The sequence below is a fragment of the Onychostoma macrolepis genome, chromosome 10 (assembly GCF_012432095.1).
Source record: "Onychostoma macrolepis isolate SWU-2019 chromosome 10, ASM1243209v1, whole genome shotgun sequence".
Lineage (NCBI taxonomy): Eukaryota > Metazoa > Chordata > Actinopteri > Cypriniformes > Cyprinidae > Onychostoma > Onychostoma macrolepis.
In genome coordinates this window covers 10,242,770-10,265,801 of record NC_081164.1, presented here as the reverse complement: position 1 = coordinate 10,265,801, position 23,032 = coordinate 10,242,770, and the positions used below count along the sequence as shown (strand labels likewise).

The 23,032-nt window shown below is 37.7% G+C and overlaps 1 protein-coding gene across 1 annotated transcript in view; it reads right to left on the bottom strand.

Moving 5' to 3' along the window:
* Positions 1-23,032, bottom strand: part of cltca (clathrin, heavy chain a (Hc)) — a 34,617-nt gene that overhangs the window by 3,791 nt on the left and 7,794 nt on the right. Inside the window, exons 2-23 of the mRNA XM_058789568.1 lie at positions 22,089-22,296; positions 18,957-19,225; positions 18,510-18,671; positions 18,050-18,163; positions 17,429-17,602; positions 12,050-12,247; positions 11,671-11,871; positions 10,591-10,743; positions 10,361-10,483; positions 10,069-10,206; positions 9,821-9,985; positions 9,547-9,727; positions 8,479-8,642; positions 5,361-5,486; positions 5,131-5,273; positions 4,516-4,750; positions 4,293-4,415; positions 1,968-2,113; positions 1,605-1,788; positions 1,301-1,493; positions 1,046-1,203; positions 64-336 (exon numbers count right to left, since the gene is read on the bottom strand). Coding sequence (XP_058645551.1) covers positions 64-336; positions 1,046-1,203; positions 1,301-1,493; positions 1,605-1,788; positions 1,968-2,113; positions 4,293-4,415; positions 4,516-4,750; positions 5,131-5,273; positions 5,361-5,486; positions 8,479-8,642; positions 9,547-9,727; positions 9,821-9,985; positions 10,069-10,206; positions 10,361-10,483; positions 10,591-10,743; positions 11,671-11,871; positions 12,050-12,247; positions 17,429-17,602; positions 18,050-18,163; positions 18,510-18,671; positions 18,957-19,225; positions 22,089-22,296 — 3,831 coding nt within the window. The remainder of the gene's footprint in view (positions 1-63; positions 337-1,045; positions 1,204-1,300; positions 1,494-1,604; positions 1,789-1,967; positions 2,114-4,292; positions 4,416-4,515; positions 4,751-5,130; positions 5,274-5,360; positions 5,487-8,478; positions 8,643-9,546; positions 9,728-9,820; positions 9,986-10,068; positions 10,207-10,360; positions 10,484-10,590; positions 10,744-11,670; positions 11,872-12,049; positions 12,248-17,428; positions 17,603-18,049; positions 18,164-18,509; positions 18,672-18,956; positions 19,226-22,088; positions 22,297-23,032) is intronic.

Below are 23,032 nucleotides of genomic sequence, written 5' to 3'. Positions count from 1 at the left end.
AAATTAATTCCATTTTTATCGCCTCTGTTAGTTGCAGAATCTTCTTGGAGGATCACAACTTGCCTGGTAATAGTTGATGAGCTCTTCTAGTTCGTCGGCATGAACCACGATGTGAAGACCGCATATCTGAGCCAATCTGAACTCTGTCCCATCCACACAAGCAAAGCACACCTCCTTCCATGTGCGAGTGCTGTTAGCTTTGCGGGCGCCGTCCACAGCGGCTTGATACTCGCCCAAATGGACCAGGGTAGAAGCCAAGCGGCCGAAGTTGGAGACGTTATTGTACAGAAGTTTTGCCGCATCATACATCTTCTCATCATAGCAGCGATCTCCAACCTGTGAGCAATAATAAATAAACAGTGTTACATAATATATTTTTTATACTTCTATAATAAAGTACTCTTAATAACCAGTGTTGTTACTGATAACTAAAACTGTATGAAATTGTTTTCGATAAAATAAAAATAAATGTTTTAAAATAAAGCTGAAATAAAAATAAAATACAAATATTTAAGATATATATATATATATATATATATAAAAAATTTAATTCTGCCCTGGCAAATTAAATTAGTTTAGGTTGATGTATTAAAATGACTAAAACTGAAATGAAATTAAATATAAAATAAAAATAAATAAAAACTATATAAAGTTATATGCATGTATATGTATATATGTGTGTGTATATGTATATATGTATGTGTGTATTTCGGCTGAATTATTTATTTAAAAATTGTTAAATTGTTAATAAAATTTATGATTTTGCTGAAATAAAATATAAAAATAAAATCTAAATAAAAATATTTACAAAAGCACATAATAAAAGTACCAAATGTAAGTGAATTGAAAACTGAAAATAGAAAAATAAAAGCCAATTCAAAATACTAATAAATGCTATAACAGTATTTTAATAATACTATAATAACATTGTTACAAGACATTAAAGAATTAAGGAATTCATTAACAGTATTTTAATAATACTATAATAACACTGTTATAAGACATTAAAGAACTAAGGAATTCATAAAACACAATTGTGCATCACCTGCTGGATGTGTGCATTATTTGGTCCATTTATAAACTCTTCCAGTTCAGCGAGACGGTTGGTTTTGGCCAGTGCAAAGATCAGCTCTGTCTCCACATATGACTCTCTGGCCTTCTTTCTGGCCATCTGCAGAAACTTCACCAGGTCCTCCCAGTTACCTGAGCCAGGAAATACAGTTGTGAATACAGAAACAGAGGAAAAATGTCCTTAAATGCAATCATTTATTATCTAGAACTAGAACTGATCAGGACGTACCACTCTGGGAAGCGACCTGAACTACCTCCATGTAGGCAGAGGGGTCATCAGCCTTGATGTAGGAGTCAATGGACTCTTTGACGAGATCCTTTTGCAGCTGAGCCTTAGCCAGCTGGCTCCACACTGCAGGTTCATTACAGCGCTCCGCAAACTCATACGCCCGGTCCAGATTACCAATGTGCTCAATCAGAACCTGAGGAGGACAGGAAACATCAGCTCTTTCCTTGTCTGCTATTCAATAAATCACTTCAGAAAGCCTACACTTGAATAAGAAGGCTACTGAAAGTATGGCTCAAACACATACCTGCACTGCAGAGGTGTTGACATCAAACTTCCTGAAGATAGCAAAGGCCTCCTCAAACAGTTCGCTGCTGATGGCGATGTTGGCGATGTCTGGGGCGTCATAGTTATCCAGGCGGTTGATGTATTCCATGACGCGGGTGCGGTCCGCTTTGATGGCTGTTAGGATGAGCAGGTTCTGTAGGTTTCTAGGAATGAAACGAAGATTGGACTTAAATTAAATTGCATTAAACGGTTGAACAAGACAAAGAATTTCAGTTTTGGGCTTTGGAAATCCAAAGAATTTCAGGTCCGTAAAAGTCAGAAAACACACAAAAATGGCCTGTTCCAAATGTTCATATGTTGGAATATTTTTGGGCTTATGCACCTGTGTTCACTAAAGACCGAGTTGTCCAGGACGATCTTTTCCAGCAGCTCAATGAGTTCATTGGGCAGGTCAGCAGTCATGAAGGCCTTCACTGTGACAGACACCTCCTCTGGGTCCTGGGTCTCTGACAGGGCTGTCTGCACCACCTAAAGACACAAACAACAACTTGATATTCAAAAGGGAATCAGTTGGCCCGTTGTTTTGGAACCTGGCGCGTTTCCCCCCTTACCTTGGTTCGTTTGGACATATGTGAACACAATCGTTTGGGCAATCGTGCTTGGATCCACGCCTGAACAAGGTGGTCTCGGCTCGATTGAAAACGAACCCTGGAGTGGTTCAGTTGTAGTGAGAAAGCAATTCGATCCAACGGACCAATGAACCAGGCTATATCACAATGTATGATGGGTAATTACGCAAGTTCCATGAAAAGCATTAGCTTTGTCGTTTTGCTAATACCTCAAAATGAACCTGTGAATGTCTGTGGGTGAGCACGTCTTCGCCATTCAAAATCAAAGCACACTTTTTCATTTTATAATGCCGTCTTATTGCTCTTCTTCATAGTAGTTGCATTTTAAAAATGTTTTCCCGATGAATCCTGGACTCAAAATGATAAATTAATATAACGACAGCTACAAAAAAACCCCAACAATAAGTCCGCGTAGCTGCTGTCGTTACATCCTGACGAATGACAGCTGTGACAGTGGAATCCTGGAAAATAAACCGCGGAAACTGGTGGATTTGACCAATGAGAGAACAGTTTACTCGCACGTGACTTGTATTAACAAAGTCGGTTTAGAAACTTTGCCGTGTCAAAGCAAACCGCACCAAGAATAAAAAGCAATATTGTAATAATTTTAATGTCTGTTTCGGAACAAAGCAATCGATCTACAGGTGTGAAAGCACCCAGAGATTTTTAGACATATTACTGATAACAGGGTTCTTACACCTTTTCCAAAGTAAAATTCAAGCACTTTCAAGGTGCATTTTTAAGATTTTCCAGCACTTTAGGTAAATTACATGTTTACATACTGGAGTTCTTCACTTCAAATCAGATGTTATTGGGCTATTAAAACCCAACTATATAAATTATAAAAAAGGAATTAGTCAATTAAGTTATTATCTTAATTTAAAACACAAACACACACCTTACTTTGTTAATCGTTTGGATTTTTGAAGGCACATTAGCAATTTTCGCATTGTTCTGAACCAGAACAGCAAATTGCCAGCAGGTGGCGCATTTGGAACAGCACAAAACGGTTTCCCCGGTAACGACTGTACATAAAGCAGCACTGTGCTCATTATACGCAGGCAAGATGAAATGAAAATGCCATCAAAACTTTTCTGAGGGCAGGCGGTTTCCTTTAGAGATTATCATATCAAATCACCCGCACCGCGTTTTGACGTTTTGTTTTGTTTATACAATGAAATCATTCCCTTATGGAAGTTTAATCATCACATTAAGCTATATCATGATTCTCGTCTTTCCGTCTTCAAGTTTAAGACCTCTTGAAAATATATTAAAGTCTTTTCTTGTACCGTTTAAGACATTTAAGTCTTTTTATGTCCTTAAATTTGAAGTGACAATGACGATTACGTTTTTGTGTGGGGGGAAACGACATGTCAAATTCATGACATTCATTATAATGGTTATTTTAGTAGCATGAGAAACAAAATGGTTATTCAATTTGGGATTAAAACATACAGAAAACGAGTAACAAACATTCCCCATCACTGAAATTGATGGGGAATTGATTGCAGTTTAGATTATTGTCTAAACCGCAAAATAAATTTCATATCTGTGCTGAGCAGGGGCATTTTTGTTCAACTACACATTTTATATGGCTGGAAACCGCAGACTCTTCCATGAAAAAACTACAAGTATTTAGTTCTCGTTTTAACTATAATTTGTATTTGTTATTTTCAAGCTGCTGACTGAAGCGGCAACCTCCTGGCGTTTTTATCTCCAACTCTGTTCCATCAGAGGGCGTGCGCCAATAAAGACCGGCAGATCACACTACTGTTACACGCGCGAAAAAAAAAAAAATGAATGACTGACGTCTGTTACAAAGCCTAGTGAGCCTATCTAGGAAGAGTATTAAAGGATCACAGGAACGCTTTCCAAAGACTGTTCAAAACGGAAGGTAGAATAATTATGCTGATTCTCGGATGGCAATTGTAAATTCAATGCATTCAAGTGTCGATAACACTCATCTATTTCACCCAATATTAATGTGAAATTGATAAAAACATAAACAAGCACTTTCAATTCCTCTATGATCCATACTTGTATTTTGTGAGAGATGAAAGTAACACACATATGTGTACCTGGTCAATAAGGGGCCTCCTGAAGGGGTTGGTCTCCAAAAGCACGCTGGCCCAGAGCTCTGGGTCTCTGCGGCGCACCAGGTAACGGGACAAACTCTTGAACAGTGAGTTCTCATTGCACACCTGTAAAGAAAAATAAAAGATACAAATTTTATGCTTTATATTGTCGTTGGTTGCTCTAAACCTGGTATGAAAAAGCTTATTTATGGACAAGCATACTAACGTTGATGAGTTCCTGGTCGCACTGTCCTCTCTCATAGGCCACACAGGCCAGGTGAGGGTCTCTTTTCTCACAGTATTTCCCCACCACCCGGCTGTCGTAGTACGGGTTTTCCCGCAGGAAGCGTTCTGGGTGGTTGTTGCTGTCGATGTAGATCTTGGCCAAAGCATTGTGGGTAGCTGGCTCCTCACAGCCCTCGTGGATACGAGACTCCAGCCATGGCAACAACAGCTTCAGTCTGCAGAAGACAGACATTTAAAGAAAGACATTAATATCTAAAACTGTTTATGTTTAGTTAACTTTTATGTTTTTTCCAAAATCAGTCATTTTTGCCCCTCACAAAAATGACTATATAGCACATTGCAACTGCTAGCGCTGTAGTTAAACAATCAGAACAGCTACTGCTGTTTGTGTTCTTTGTTTACTTGTGCAATCAAAGTTTCATCTGGAAACTCTCATGATATACACAAACAAATGATTAAACATCACCTAAAATAAACAGAAGCATCCTGTAGTAGTTTTGAATCCAAGATAGCATAACATCATCGTCTCAAGTGCTTTGTTTCGAAAACTTCTGGTTTGATATTGACGTTTGGATGCAAAGTGCAAAGTTTATACCTGTTTCTCTTCTCCACTTCTGCCACCAGCTCATCTGTGGAAAACTGGCCCCGCACAACCAGGATCAAGTTTTTGATGACGTCCTCGGAACAGTCAACATCCAGGAGCCCTCCAATTACCACAGGCAGACGGCTTGGGTTCACCTATATACACACAAATAAATGATCATTTACCGTTTGTTCACTGCCTGACTACAGAGGCTGTGTGAACGGTAAGTAAAAGTTACTCACCTTTTGCACATAGATTTCGATGTATTTCTGGAGGTTGTTTCGATACAGGTAGAGTACAAGATCATGGACGAAGTCGAAGCGATCGCACACAATAATGAGAGGCAGCTGGTCGGTGAGTTTAGCTTCCTGTCAGTCAAACGATGGGGAAATGAGAAGATAACGTCAGATGTCAGATACAGAAGTTTAAGAGTAAATTCTAAAATGAATTTTAAATTCAAGACATTTCATTAATTATTCAATATAAGACTTAATGTTACATAACTTAAGCTGTTTTAAGTTTATGAAACAGATTTGAATCTTTTTGTTAAAAATAAATACTACTAAAATCACCGAAAATGATTAGTTCTACAATAAACTACTAAGTAGTTTATAGTTTAAAAAAGTTAATATTAAAGCAATAAAAAAAAGTTGTATAAAACCTGCCAAGTAACTAATAATTTAAAAAAGAACAATTTAAAGCAATAAAAACTAGTTCTACAAAAACCTAATTCATAATTTAAAAAAATATGAATGCAATGCAAACTAGTTCTATAAAACCCTACCAAGTAAATAATATTTTAAAAAGTAAAGCCATAAAAAGTTAAAGCCATAGTTCTAAACAGTTCTAAATTCATCATTTAAAAAAGTAAACATTAAAGCAATACAAACTAGTTCTATAAAAACCTACCAAGTAATTCACAATTTAAAGACATAATAAAAAATAAAAAAAATGTTAAAGCAATGAGGAAAAAAAGTCAACCATGACAAATTGATTCGAGGAGAACCGAGTAGTCCACAAAATGTTTTTTGAAGAATTGTGTGGTAAAAAGAAAGTCTATAACTGAAAACAAGGCTTGAATCATGTCAACCTTTGAGGTGGCAGTACTACTCCCCCTGCTGGCTAAAACATTTAAAACTTATTTTGCCACACAGTACAGTTTACAACACATATAGGATTAATGAACTGGGATTGCACAATTCACTCCACAGAAACGCCACAAATCAACCTTCAACACATTAAGCGCGTCTACAGATATTTACAGAGGCTGAACATTTGCAGTGAAGCCTTAAACAAGACTATATTAAACTTGAACAAGTCTCAAAATCATTCCACAAAACTTGGCTTTCCGGATCCACCCTTTGAAGCTGGCAGAGTCCAACAGTAAAGTCAACTTTATAAGGTCTGACTCTGGTGGAATAGATTCTGAAAAAGACCCGAGGCTTCCATTTCTGCAGAACATGGTCACCACAAATCAACCACAGCCAAACACACATCAACACAATACCACAAAACCACAAACTCAATCTCAGCCCGGTCACTCGCTACGATTTCAAGTTTAGGCCAAGAGGGTTGTTCCCAGCAGTCAATGCTTTTCGAAACCTCCCTGTATGTGCATCGCACACACCAATCCCAGTATTAATCCTTCAACTGACCACTAGGAGAAAAGAAGGGATGACAAAAGAAAAGAAAAGGGAACAAAGTAAAGAGAGTCTTGTGGTACTTGGGGTTAATTTACCTGATTCAAGTCCTGAGCATCCCATAAGTACAGGGTAAAGCACAGGAGATAACAACAGTCGCCATCAGGATAAAAAAGTGAGATCAACTCCCTAAAACTAGAAAACTACTGGCACATGGCTGCCTGATCTAAATGGAGATCATTTGTTAATAAAGAGAGAATACAACCTGTTTTGGATTTTTCCCTAAACTTCCAAGATATTAAATGTTCCGTTTTATTGTGCATATGTTAAGTCAATTTCAAAGACATTAAAACAATGTACTGAATCCAATATAAAATCAAGCTCTTTTAATAGCATTTGTAACAATGTAGACTACCACATAAAATAATTTCAACTCATCCTTTATTTATTATCTTAAATTTCATTTTTTATTTTTTTTTTATTTTATTATTTATTCTATTTTCACAGTAAAACATGTCCAATGGATGTAAACCAGGTCAGGGTTCTGGAGGGTTTAGAAGCAGAAATCTGAAGCTGGTATTTTTGTTGAATTGTTCAGTAAAAATGGTTTATTATTTGAGCTGGAGAATTTTCCAAATAGCTCTATTGACTTAGGAATACCCTTCAAAGTAGATGAATTTCTGGTTATGCATTTTTGACATAATTCCTGTGGCCATTATGTCAAACGAAGTTGGAATATTGAGTTAACTTAAAGGGATAGTTCACCCAAAAATGAAAATTCTGTCATCATTTACTCACCCTCAAGTAGTTCCAAACCTGTATGAATGTCTTTGTTCTGCTGAACACAAAGGAAGATATTCTGAAGAATGTGGGAAGCAGAGCAGTTCTGGGGCACCATTGACTTCCATAGTATTTTTTTCCCTACTATGGAAGTCAATGGTGCCCCAAAACAGCCAGGTTACAAATTTTCTTCAAAATATCTTCCTTTGTGCTCGGCAGAACAAAGAAATTTATACAGGTTTGGAACTACTTGAGGTTGAGTAAATGACAGAATTTTCATTTTTGTTTGAACTATCCCTTTAACACACAAGGCTTGCAAGTGATTTTATGTGCAGTTATTAAAATTAAGCAATTATATGTTTTAGCATGAGACTATTTTGATGGAATCACTTACTAACCTAGTCTGTATAATAACGAATAAATAAAAAAATAATAATAATTAATAATAAAAAGATAAAAATACAAAAGCTAATAAAAGAGCTTAATTTGAGATCCTTATGAAGGTTTCAATCTTGTGGCTTGTTTCCAAAACATGCATATTTAATATTTATTTTAACTGTATTTAGTTACCATAATTTGTGTTGAATTTTAAACTGTTTTAATATTCCTTTACATATTTCTTCTTTTTCAGTGGTAACTGACATTGCCGCAAATAGTGTCAATAGAGCTAATGGAACTTGTATTAAACCCAGAATATTCCTTTATCATAAAATGAGAAGGATAAAACAGTTACAATTTTGTCCGCATGCATCTGAAATTGCAAAAGGCTTGCATGTAAATGATAAAAGACAGATCAGTAGAAGAGAACAAAACAGGAAATATAATGAGGGAAAGTGATGGAAAGAGTTTTAACAGATGAGAAACTAGAGAATATAATGTGCTTTTTGCGGTCAGCTATGGATCATTTCGAGGGGTTTCACTGACATAGTCTTGGCAGTACCTTGAGAAAGTTCTTGACACGTTCAGGGTCATAGCAGTTGCTTTCCCGACAGATCCGCTCCACCTCTTTGATTTGGCCCGTCTTGCATGCGGCCTGGATGTATTTGAAATGCACCTCTGGGTCCTGGCTGAAGTTCACAATCGAGCCAAGGAAGTAGAACAGACCTGCATCCAGCACAGAACAACAAATGGAGCTTGACTGTTATTGGACAGATGTCTGATTGTGGTTACGGTTTGATCTACACGTTTCGTATATGCAGATTTTGTATGATACTTTAATGGGATTTTTGTTCTTTTAAAATATTTTATGTTCCACAGAGGAAAGTCAAACGGGTTTGGGACGACATGATGGTGAGTAAATGATGACAGGGTGCACAGACCCTTTAAATTACCGATTAGGCTGCTACATTTGCATGAGCATTGCGTTTCCATTAAAATTTAGCTCCTTGTCAAAAGCACTCTTGCTTTTGCTGTCATATGAAAAGCCTGAAGGATTGTGGGTGGCCGCAGGCCCTGTGCCGCTGCCTGCTCTGATTGCCAAACCTTTTGTCCTACTTAGCCCAGAACGGAAGGCTACATGCGGCTCCACACACAGAACAGAGGCATTATACGGCCAAGATACCAGTCAGATTGTGTCTGCACTATGAAAGGCAACCAGCAGAGTGACCACAAGTGTTTACGTACACGTTTAAATACACTCAAGAATGACTTTCTAGCAGTGTCTGCCAACAGAATTCTTAGGCCTGCCAGATATATCGGAAGAAACTACATGGGCAATGTATACTCTAAGTGGGATTCATATGCAGGAAAAATGTAGAGTTTATCCAACCCTTTTTATTCAGTCTTTTTGTTTTTGAATGTACCTTATGAACTTTACAGTTGTTTGTGGTTATTGGTTTTAGCTAACAAATTTGTTGATCTGTTCGTTAAATCACTTACAACAGACTTTTCTTGTCTAAAAAAAAAGAAAAAGTTTTAATGTTCCCTGATATTTCCAGGTTGTCCCATGTCAGTGTTTGAACTTTCCAGTGACACCAGGTTAATAAATCATGAGGAATCTAGTTCTTACCCTCAAAACTCTTGAAAGACTCGAAAAGCTCAGTGAGGGCCTGGGTAGTCAGCTGTTCGTGATACTTGGAGGCCACCTGGACACAGATCTGAAGGTTCTGCCTGATGTTAGCAGACAGCATGGCTCTAAGACACTCCACAGAGTCCTCCACTGACAGAGCGCCAAAAAAGTTCACCAGCCACTGCAGACATTAACCGAGTGCAAAACGAAGAGACAGGATGAAAAAGGTGGTCACACTTCAATTCAGTATGATAAAAAAGAACTTGTTGGGTACCTCTGGGTTGAGCAGGTGTGTGTGTACGACAGCTCGTTTGATGTCATACAGGTCAGTATAGTGCTCTAAAGCTCTCTGCAGAAGCCCTGCCTTCTCACACAGCTGGGCAATGTGGGCACGATCGTAGTTGGTGAACATCTGATTTCCTAGGATGGCATCTGCAACCTGCAAGAGACCGTTTTGCTTGAAAATTGTCTAACACCATGACAGTAAGTGTATCCAGATGCTTTTCAGTGTGCAGTGTTTACCTGTGGTGCATGCATCAGGTTCATTTCCAGCAGACGGGTCTGCAGTGGACCTTCTGATGGGCGGTTGTTTTTCAGAGCATCCAAAAGGAAGGACGTGCACTGCTGGACCAGGTTATACTCCATAAACACATCAACGATCTGGGAGAAAAACACATTTTTTCAGGAAATGTCTTTCTGAGCTCCTTAAATGAGTCTTAACAAACAGCCTCTGGGTCACATGGTTTCTCTTTAAATCATTTGAAATCTTTCTTCTCAACCTCCCACTCCTTTCTTCTCCTCCTCTGTTCCTGACCTGTGTGATGTCAGCCAGCGGTTCCTCATCCTGAACGAGCATCTGAGCAAACTGCAGACCCTGATCCGGACTGATCCGCATCACGTTCCTCAGCAGGAAGATCCAGTCTGGAGTGTAGCCCACCTATAAACACCAAATGAGGTATGAGTATGTTTTTATTGGAGTGCATGTGTCTATTTTAATTCTTTCAATACTTTTTAACCTTAAAATTGACTGATCAGTCATCATACCTTTTTGGCATACAGGACAATCTTGGGGAACTGGCCAGTTTCTGCGAAACACTGAATGACTTTGTTGGGTACGTTAGCCCTCAGGTAGACACTAAGAGCAAGAGTGGGGTCCACAGACTTCACCAAGTCGCCCAATTCCTCTGAGCATTCAAGCTGAAGAGAAACAAAAGAAATGTACAATTAAGGTTAAATACAATTTATGAATGCGGTGTTAATTCAAAGTCATTTGATTCTTAAGAACCGTTTCTTTTGACAAAATGATTCACAAAAAAGCGTGCCACAAATCCAGTCTTCAATATAACACGATCCTTTAGAAATCATTTTGATATACTGATTTGGTGCTCAAATAACATTAAATAGAATATCATAATCATCATCAATGATAAAAATGATATAATTGCTGGTCAATTTAATGCATCCTTGCTGAATAAAAGGAAAAAAAGAAAAGAAGACTGTGAGGGTCCAATTGTAAAGTTGAAACGAATACAAGGAAAACTTTATTTGGTAGTGTGATCTTTGTGTGTATTTTTCCATTCAGAATATTTCAGGACTGAGCATAGCATCATGGTCCTCAACTCTCTAAATAAATCATGCTTGTGGAACAACAAATCACGTCCGTTCAATCAATAAACCAAGTCGAGAGATGTAACTCGTTGAGGCTATGAGAAAGAACATTTTATTTCAGTTATATTAAGTGCAGATTGTAAAAAAACTGCCTGGAATGAAACCCAAGACTTTCCTCTGTGCTTTAGAAGGAAAAAACCCAAACACCCCTTCGCCCCACATAACAAACACATGACATCACATCTAAAGCAAACATCTTAGATAACAGACACACACATTCACACAAAACACGGTCGTTCTCACAATCCACACAGTCTGTTTTCACACACAGACCCCTTCTTTGTCACAAAAATATGGAGGCATTCTTTCTGTTTGTGGGGGGAAAAAACACATGCGACGAGCACACCCTGTTCCCTGAGCCTCTCGCACAAACACACACACACAGGCGTACAGAGGAAGAGGCTCTTGTGGGTGTGTGTGGAGATAACCATCTCCCCTGCGACCTCCTCCACATACCTTGTCCTCCTTCAGCCATTTCTCCAGAAGCTGTTTGCGGCCCTGCTGAAGGACGGGTCTGCACAGCTCCAGAGACTCAAACTTGTTGAGCTGGCCCTGGTCCAGTAGGATCCCGAAATACTGCAGGAGTGGGGATGTCTGGCCGGGCTGAGCCGGGACGCCCTGGAACCGACGGATGGTGTCAGGAGTGCGCAGGATACCCTGAGATAAACAAGAAGAGAAGTATTATATAATAATACTAAAATGTTTATTATAATAACATATAATTATTATAGTGCTGTGTTTAAATTAATTATAACAAATGATTATATTTAATTTAATTTATAATGTTATGTTATTATTAAACGTCATATTACAAGAATATTCAGCCCTACTTCACCTTTGGAGCATTAGCAGCCACTTTAGCTGCCTCCGAGTAGTTTCCTGCGGCAAAGAGGTTGTTAAACTTGCGGGCAAATAGCTCCTCGGCTCCTGCCAGATTATTTCGGACTGCCATCCGTAAAGCCAGGTCTGGATTCTGCAGCACATTGGTGATGTACTGGATGATGTTCTCCTCCTCAACACACACTGACAACACCTATGAAACACACAAAATGAAGTGATCAAGTTTAAGATTTATGTTTGCAATTAGTAAATTTACCTTCAGGCTGTCGAACAGGAAGGTCAGACAAGACGAGACATTTAATCTTTCAGAGTACATTTCTATTACATACAGAGAGCCAGATAAAAAAATAGAGGAGAATGAACAACTAACACACGTACAGTGAGCTTTTTGGGGAAGTCATGGCCTAACGGTAAGAGAGTTGGACTTGTAACCTAAAGGTTGCGAGTTCGAGTCTCAGGTCCGGCAGAAATTGTAGGTGGGGGGAGTCAATGTCCAGCGCTCTCTCCACTCTCAATACCACGACTGAGGTGCTCTTGAGCAAGGCACCAAACCATCAACTGCTCCCCGGGCGCCGCAGCATAAATGGCTTCCCATTGCTCCGGGTGTGTGTTCACTGCTGTGTGTGTGCACTTCGGATAGGTAAAATGCAGTGCACAAATTCCGAGTACGGGTAACCATACTTGGCCACGTCACTTTCACTTTTTGAATTAAACATACTGAGAAATGTCCTCACTCTCCATTGTTAACAAACAGCATCAGCTTTTGTTTGAGTATGTGCCCACGCTTACATTATTATGCGACAGGAAGTTTGTGCTACAGACAGTCGTGAGCGTGCTGAGAACTGTTTGCCCAGGCAGTGGATTAAAGGTAGTAATGATGTAAATAATTTTAATTTCCTTGCACAGACGCACAGTATTGTCAGGAGCCATGGCTATTAATTTGGTCTTGCCTGTATATGTTTTTCTGACTCTCAAAAACGGGCAACCAGAGACATGCAGTATATCAATTACCAAGGACAACAGTTTCACCTAAAAATCTTCTTTATTGTTCCACTGAAGAAAAAGTCACCTACATTTCACATGGCCTGAGGGGTGAACTAACCCTTTAAATTACAATAACAATATTATTGTTGCTGCTATTTTTATCATTACTATTTTTGTTGTTAATACTTCATCTATTTGTTAATACAGATACTAAAGCCCTATTCGGACGGGACTAGTTCAATATTATCAGGGGGTCGTTAGAGAAATGTGTGTTTCACAGACGTACTTAGTGATTTTAATCCCGTCCGAATCTGCCATGTCTGTGTTTTTCTCACACAACCTCTGTAATAATTCCAGAGCAAATTACCTACTGTTTTTCAGCAAACTCAGAGATACTCTGAGAAAACAAATCCCGTCCGAATGCGATGTCTGTGATTGCCGATGAGATTTTTTTTTCACAACGCGTTTCATTGTGTGTTTTGGCCAACGTGAATTACCGTAGACGCTCTTACCGCGCTCATGTTTCATATATTTGCCTCCCAGCAAGGAAAAAATAAGTAAATAAATTAAAAACAATAATAAAATCAAGAGTCAGATCACATAAACCATTCAGACTGGCTACTGTAATATCTGCATCAGGTAAAATTACTCTCGTTCATTTCTGCACTCAATTACATATGCACCTTTATGAAAATTAAACACGGGTTTACTATAAATAAAGTAAAACTAAAGCAACCACACATTAACATGGTTTTGCTATACTTCACCATGGTATTTGTAGTAAAACTGTTATACTAATGGTAATCAATCCGAATGACACGCAATGCACGCATACAGAGCACGTGATCTCTGAAATGCCCAGATGTACAAAACAGCCCCTCCCACCTCTGTAATAAACACAGAGATGTTAGTCCCGTCCGAATTGGTACATGAAAATCACAGACGTCAGGTGATAAGAATCGAAACTCAAACGTAGTTTAGAAAACTAGTCCCGTCCGAATAGGGCTTAATATTACTACTAATAATAATAGTAAAATGTTCTCATTGATTGCTCAATGTTTTAAATGTCTTCTTTTCTCAGCAGAGCTTTCATGTAATTTAGCATATTCACAGGAAGGAGGTACAAATAGGAAATTCCCTTAGTAGTTTTCTTGGTCACTTTTACCTGCATAAAAGCACACACACAGCACAAGTGATCTGTTATATAATATCAATGACTCCTAATGAGAAAAACATAACACCTCGTATCAGCTGACATCCTCGCACTGAAGCTAAGGTGCATACTAATGTTTGTCTCTAGTATGTAACATGATCAGATGCAGGAGTGCAGCAAGATGTAAAAGGTGTCCCCTTTCAACCAAGATGTCACTGCTTTGACCAAACATCTTGTATCTATGAGATCTCTAGGAATTATGTACCAGCCAAGAGGTTGTTTGAGAGATGCTTAAAGTTTGACATTATTACTATAGATGTTTGGCCAAGAGAGACAAGCTGAAGCCGCCAAAGCCCATCAAAGCACAATGTTCTGCAATATTTCTCTGGAGGTACAGTACATATTGAAGCCTGGAAGGACGATTTCCTCAGCTACTAGGTTGAAACACTGACATCCACAAACCAATAAAACAGATTTATGATGCTTAACGCATGCTTAACTTGTGTGAACAGATTACACTGGACAAGTGAGGCCGGTTTATTATAAACAACCAAGATTAAAATGTTTTCCCCCAGTCTGGAACTATTTTTAACTGCTTGCGACCAAGATCACACTGTAAATTTCTGTACCTCTGTAGTAAGTGCATGTTATAAGTGTTTGTACGCTACTGTGTGTTCTAGATCGGCATCAGCAGGTCAAAGTCACAGGCGTTGTTCTGCATGGATGAACATCACTCTCTGCTTAAACCCTCACGTCCCACCCCCAACAATATGGGTCAGCTCGCCCAGAGATGGAGGAAGGCAGGGACACTAAAGAGAGGAGTAAAAATAGAGCAGCTCATTGTGTCTATCAGCTTTCCTCCACAAAGAGGCAGTGAGAGAGAAAGAAAAGGAGAGGGCAAGTGAACGGGAGATTACATTTGCGTGCGCGTGTGTGTGTGAGAGAGACAGACAGAAGCTGCAGTGGTCCATGGGGGGAAGAACGCTGCATTGACGTCAATAAAAGCCCAATGCTTGAGGAGATGATGATAGTAATAATGAGTCACTCCTGATGAGGACCCCAAACACAAACATCTGCACAGAGCACATCCCAGTATCTGTGCTATCAGACGGACAAGATAATACCCATCCTAGTTTCTTAAAAAAAAAGAATTTTCATTCATTCTCAAATGAAAAATGCATTTTTAGGCAGCGTGGCAAAACTCAAAATAATACAAATAATGCAACCATTTAGATTAAAAAGTGTACAAAAATTATTTCTAAATAATCTGGACATTGCTATTAACCATGACAACAATAACAACTATAATAATAAATACAATTATTATTGCTAATAATTTAACTTTAATCTATCCATGATAAATTGCTTATGTTATGTAAATGTATTTATGTTAAAAAGCAGAACCACATTTTAATTTTATTATTATTTTTAGTATATAACAAACAGTTAACTATTAACAAATAGATACATTATTAAAAACCATAATTTAATAAAATTACCACTACGTTAATAATATTACTAATATTAGTGTATTACTAATTATTATAATTTATTATTATTATTAATAATAATAATAATAATAATAATAATAATAAGCATCTGCTTTTTGAAAAATACATTTTAATCTATTTGTTTATTATGCCAAATTTGATTTTGCCATAATACAAGAACAAAACGTGTGTGCAATTTATATAGGTTAACATAATACAATGTGTAGTGGTTCCGTTACATAAAATCTGATTTTTTCAAGTCTTTATGAGCCGTCTAGGGTCTGAAGTACTAATACACCAGACATTTATCTTATTGAGAGTCATGTTACAGCAGTATAGTAGGCCCGATCAAAGAAAAAAGGGAGGGCAAAGTGTGATGTCACAGAAGCTGATGACGCATTCTGCCTACACGCACTGTGATTGGCAGTCAGGCTCTGCCTCTGTTAACGTGAAAGGATTTAGGACGCCAGTCAATGCCTCCCACGGCAAGATCACATGATAACTGACACTTTTTTTTTCTCTCTCAGTCCGTCTCCCTCTTGCATTCTCCACAGCTATTTTCAGTGAAGGCTCTCTCTCAAGGTCACTACGCTCACGAGTGCAGACGCAGCTGGTTAGAACCTGACTTTTCATCACCCACCAGTGCTGACTGGTGCAGAGGACAGGAAGATGGAGAATGCCAGTACGAGCAGGGGAAACGGAGACAGGAAGAGAGATCTGCATTCCTTTTCCTTTACCTACACTTAAATAAATCATATTCAGACATGAAATCCATCCATAATATATTAGATCTTACTACCAACATGTTAAATAACAGACATGCTTATTGTAACCCAATTACGTAATGCTCAAACTAAAACACAAATAACCCTACAGAGAATCAATGCATTAACGCTATGCCTTTCACCTTTGTGATGTTGTGCATGGCATTGTTGGTTGACCGAGGTGGAGGTTCTGTATTATTGACAAAGGAAACTGTGCTCTCCAGGTTCAGCGTGACACAGTTTGGATTGGCTTTCTGTCACGCACTGAATAATTCAAGACTTTCTCTGGCATGAATGGAAAATTATTTACACGCTCACGGGATCCATTAACAAGCTCATAATGGAGCATTGTGAACAGAGAGTGCCGGCAGACAGGAGCGTCGACTCACCTGAGATACTGAACACCTGTTTATTTATAACGTTCTGAGATCAAGCAGAAATGCATCCCCCTTTGACATTATCTAAGCATCATGATGCTTCTATTGACTATGGTGGTCTTGATCTCCAAGTTCAAGTGGAAATTTCAGGATGAGAGATGCTTTAAGCTATGCAGAGAGGAAATGAAAAAAGATGAACTATGCAGAGGGAGGATGGGTGGTTTCCATGTCTCTGTAAGACGAGAGTATTAAATGTTCTGCCTCTGGGGTAATCAGCTGAGTTGTCTTGTGTCCTCCTTAGATGCCCTCTGACAAAACGTAGATCTGACCAAACACACACACATAGAGCTCCACGGTGCAGGATCAAAGTGACAGCTGCTAAAAATGTGAAAAACTGACATTACAGCTGGAGCGTGTAATTTTTTCAGAGTTAATATACTTCCTCCTAACCCAGCTTTATGTGCAGAGACAACTATAAGTAAGCCATTTGAAGGTTGATTTCCCTGGAAATTGTAAACATTGTGGCACTTTTATCATTGCTCAGTTTAATTCACATGTCATTTATACCACTTGGGTTCATTTTGAAATTAAATGTTCAGCATGTACCTGTCCTTTCCTGTTCACGCCGATGATTCCAGAAGTGGCTTCATGGGGTGCCGTCACAAAAATGGTCTCTCCGCTGATTCGGTTCATGTAGATGCAGGTGCCCGTCTCCAGGTCATACAGATGAATGTAACCGTATTTAGTGATGAGAAATACGACGTCCTGTTTAGAGCTGATCTGTGTGACGAGAAATATGTTCCAAGATGATCAGTTCAAATCTGGATGAATTTATATTAGTGTTCAAAACTTTGGAGTTGGTAATGTGTGTGTTTTTTTTCCTGCATTTATTTAATCAAATACAGTAAAAACAGTAATATTATGAAATATCACTATGATTAAAAAAAAAAAAAATTATATTTGAATATATTTTATAATTATTCCTGTCACATGATCCTTCAAAAATCATTCTAATATGCTGATTTGGTGCTCAAAAACATTTCTTGTTATTATCAATGTTGAAAACAGTAAGGCTGTTTAATATGATTTTTTTCAGGATTCTTTGATGAATATTAATTTCAGAAGAACAGCATTTTTTTAAAAAAAAGAAGGGACATCCAGTAAAGGAGGAAGGAAGAAACAAAGTAATGCCTCTTTCACTGGAAAACGGTACAAGAAACCACATACCTGCATGGCAACGGGGAAGTCATTCTGTGCTTCTGGAGGGAAGAACACGTCCACAGCTTTCTTTGGGAATGGCTGGTTGCCGGTTGGTGGCGTCCCCACTTCAATAATGTGAAGCTGCATAATAAATTCTTTAGTTAATTTTATGTTTTGAAGTAATACACACAAAATAATGCAAGTGCAAGTGACAAATTAAGTGATCGTCAATAATTAGCTCTGGAGAATCATTAAAATTAAAAAAATGTAAAAATTAATTAAAAAAAACATACATCTGAAACTAAAACTAGCAAGCTAAATGATCTCTTCCTCAAAAACTGTAGTTTACACCCAAAAAATCAGCCCAGACCACTTCCTCTCTTTCTTAGACAACTGTGTTATGGATACTTACAGTTTATGCCTCTTTGCTAAAGAAATTATTTCTAGTTAATGCAATTAAATGTGATAAATACATCTGGAAACGCACCTTTCCTCCTGCCTGACCTCGCACAGCAAAACAGAAGAGAGTGGATTCTTCTGCATTTCCCTCCATTTTGAACTGTCCAAAGCCAGCGGCATGACCCTCGATAGGCTGGGACACCTTCCTTTCAACTGAGTAGAGCTGCATGGCACCAACAACTCGGTTTTGCTGTAACAAGATTTGAAAAATACCCTTGATTCAGTATCCAACATTTGACTGAAAGAAAGACAGACAAAAAAAATAAAGAAATAAAATACAACTACTACTACTAATAAATATAGAATCAATAATAAAGGAAATAAGGTACAGGAAAAAAAAATGTAAATGAACGAGAAATGATAAAAGCAAGAAATAACAAACATCTTGAGCATGTGTATGTGCAGAACAAGAGCAATAATGTGTGTAATTGTAGACCAAAAAATCCAGAATGATTATTTAAAATGATTATGGCACCTGAGCAGAAATGCCAATGAGCAGCAGCCACTTCTGCTTGGCATCGGTGCGATAGTTGATGATTTGACAGCCTGCCAGGCTGGAATGTCTGTCGAACACTTTGACTGGCTGAGAGTCTCCCTCCATGCTCCAATGATAGACAGCGTTATCAGTCACCAGGGCAATGGTGTTAAGAGAGATCCACTTCCAGAAAGTGACATCATCAGTCATGGTGTGGGCTTTCATCTTACTCTTCATCTCGATGTTAAAGATCTGAAGGGTTTTGGCAGCTGGGAGAAATAGAGGAGAGGAGAAACACCATGGAAAAAAAAAAACATTTTATATTTACACACACAAAACAATTAAATTAGATTACAAAAGACATCAGGGTAGAAATATTGTCAGTCATGGCTGGAAATGCATCAGGCAAGCCCACCATGACAGCTCATTCAGCAGTTAAGACAAATGAAGCAAAGCAATCAAAGCGAGTGTAGAGAGAATTTGTGAAAGGAACAAAATTAAGACAACTGAAATTAAACATCAGAGACTGATTTCATCTTAGCACAAAGCTTACTGTACACTGTGATTGCGAATAATGTGTGTTATGGGAAAGGAAAACTTGGCGGCAACTCACCTGATTAACTTCCAACCGATAATTTATAAAAGCACTAATCTAATTACTTCCTTCAGGCCCCAGTTAATCTGAATTTGGCGTATCACTACAATTAGGACAAGGATTGCAGAATAACAAATGTTTCTAAAGTCAACATGAAATGCACCTGTTTTTACTTTCCCAACATGATTTTAGTACCAGCTTTCAAGGAGGCCATTTGACCAGGATGTGGAGGCTAATAGTCAAGTTCACCCAAAATTGATAAATGTCAGATGCAAGCCTGCAGTTTTCACAGAAACATTGAGTTTGATCAAGGTAAGAAAGAATTTGATCAAATAAGAAGAAACGTATACATGCATTAATCATTCACACTAAGATCAATAACATGCAATTGGAAAATAGACTGGGTGAATTTTCATTTCATGCCGACTTTAAATTCTATGTAGAACTAGTCTAAGATTGCAGGATGCTGTGAAGCTGATTACTGGAGAGGTCAGAATTTAGTCGATGTGCATTGACAGAAGCATAAATGACTATTTACAATGATTATGAAACCTGACGACACCACATTTCAGGCCTATAGATAGATTCCCATAATACAACCTAACACTCAAATCACATGACAAATGTGGGAGCCAGAGCATTGGAAAATGAAAAAGGGATAGAAGGGATTTGAATCCACATTCAAGATTGTCTCAACATAATAAGAGAGCAAGAAACGGCACTATAGTCCTAAACATACTTAACAGAAGACAACAACAACATCTTAACGTAACAAATAAGTCAAGGAGTTAAAATCCTGCTTTCATAAATCTAACTTAATATAGAGTACCATTCCAACCAAGCTCAACTTAAGACCTTAATTAATTGGTTCGTATCTGTTTATATGCAGTGTGAACAAAGGCCAGAAGCAGGACCGAGCAAGTCAAGATCACTTGAGGCTAAAATATTGCTCAGGAAATTTGCTGGTTGATTCATACAGGCTATTGCGAACCCGAAATAAGCTAATAAAATGGTCTGTAGCCACAAACAAGCAATCGATTAAACACTAATCTAATTTTAAACTGCGACAGTGACTGTTCTGGCTCATTCACTGCTCTTTTTTCCTCTATTGAAAAGGCAAATCAAACTGGTTTGATGCTTCAAATAAACTTTGTTCAAGCAGAAAATTTGATTTATTATTCCATGTCACCCATTAACATAGTTTAACGTAGCAATTACAAATAATAACATGCTAAGAATTGGATAGATGACTATAAAATAGCCAGTTGTACAGCATGACAAATCTTTAAACTCTACACAGGCACTGAGCTTAGTGTAAAAAGCTACTGATATTTATTCAAACATCAACTAAGAAACTGATACTGTGTTAGTCACAGAGTTGCTACCTAAACAAAAGCTGCAAAGTGATTAAAACACAATGGACTATGAACTACCACAAGAACCATAAATCTATGAGGCTACCTTTACCCAGGTTCATTTAGATGGACTTGAAATTTATATGGAGATGCTTGATGTTAAGATTACATAGTGAAGGTGTAGAAAAAGACTTAATATGGCAAGCACTTAAATTATAATAATTAGAATTAAACAAAGAGAAAAAGCAAATGTATGCCCAACAATATTTCAAACCCCAGAAAGAGAAACTTATGTCTATAGAAATCAACATGATGTGAACATTCAAGCTATGAATTTTGTGAAAGTTAAATCCTGTTTAGCCAAAGTGGGTTAATTATGTGGTACATTGTTGGCTAAACAGTCTTTATCTATGTAAACAATATCAGAGAGATGCCAGGACATGTTTGCTTTACATTGCCTATCATGGCTTGAATTTGCATGGGGCCTAAGTCCGAACCTTGAGGCACACCGCTCCTATATTTACAACAGCAATATTGTTGATTTTGAAACTGCCGTTGTTCTCAACACATTCACTACAATTCAGTTCAGAAAATATCTAGATTTTTTTTTAGTTTTATGTTAATTTCATAAAAATATAAATACGTTTTTCCCCAAATGGTCAGGAACAATGTGTATGTGTAACCTGAAGTATTTATTAAATTTTCTGGCTTGAAGTGGAGGCTCTAGAAACACCTACACAAGGTTAAGCAATGAGGCCAAACAACTTTACATAATGTTCATTTTAGAAACAGGATTATAACTTTCACAAATCATTGTACCAAAATGTTAACTCACCGTCTGCATACACATGAGAAAGCAGCAACAAAAAAGGAAACAAAACAAAAAGACAAAGCAATTATGGCTGCATGACAGAAAATACACAACATATCATGTTACTGTAAGCTAAGATGTAGCCTATAATGAGGAAAATGTAAAAAACACTTGCTACAGAAATTGGTCTAGCATAATTTAAACTAAAAAGGAACTCTGGGTGAATGAATGAAGCTAAGAAAATAACACTTATTTTCTAGTTTAAACAACAATGGATTGGATCAGTCCTACGATTCAGTTGTGCTAAAAATGCAGTCATTACAATTAGGTTAACATGAGTATCCCTGGAACTAATAATTTATATCTCCTACCTTTAAGTGCAATGACTTTGCTCGCAGGGTTCATGATGGCGCTATCTGCAGAGATGGGCCTGCGGATGGGGGTGTTTGGGTCCGCCATGTCGATGATCACCACCTGTGCCTGTTCTCCGACCTTCTCCCGGATACAGATGAACTTATCAGACTCCATCGTCAGGGTGCTGAACCCAATGTTGGCTGGGTTGATCCCCAAATTTTGGAGCTAGGAAAAATAGAAGTTTTATTTGCTTTAATTTGAATTAATGTATTATATACTACTGAAAATTAAATATTCAAAAATCTTAAAACTTCACACAGGGGGAATGCTTCCTGAATGATATCAGGTTTCTCTTTGACCCTGTGAACCTTTCTAAGAATTGATCTTTTAAGAAAAATCAATGACTACGTGTTCCACACTACAGATTAAAATGGATGAGGCATAATTTACAAGGGACACAACCAGACCAAACAGTAACAGCAAAGACCTTAGTTCCAATGTAAAGGTGCTTTTTCATCACAGAATTTCAGCAGTAGCAGTATCTCCTATTAGGAGATTTTTTTTCTAAATTTTTTTTGGCACAGAACAAGCAAAACCTCTCTTATATCTCATATATATATATATTATTTAATCATGTAACATTCTGGCATTCCACAATTCAATTGAACAATTCAATTGGTAAAAGTGCTGTTTTGTTTGTTTTTCTCGTAATTTCCACTAAATATTGATGAACTGGCTCAACAGGGCTAATTTACAACATATGCACAAAAAAAGAATGGTGATAATTTGTAAAGACAAATACTGTACAAATTCCACAGTAAACACCTGTTAATTGGTTAACTCTAAGTTACCATACATGTTGAAAATTTGTTAATTGTTTAACGTCACATAAAATTTTACTTCAAAATTCTGCCAAATGGATGTATGTTTTTGCATGTAAAAACTAGTAAGTACTGTGTAA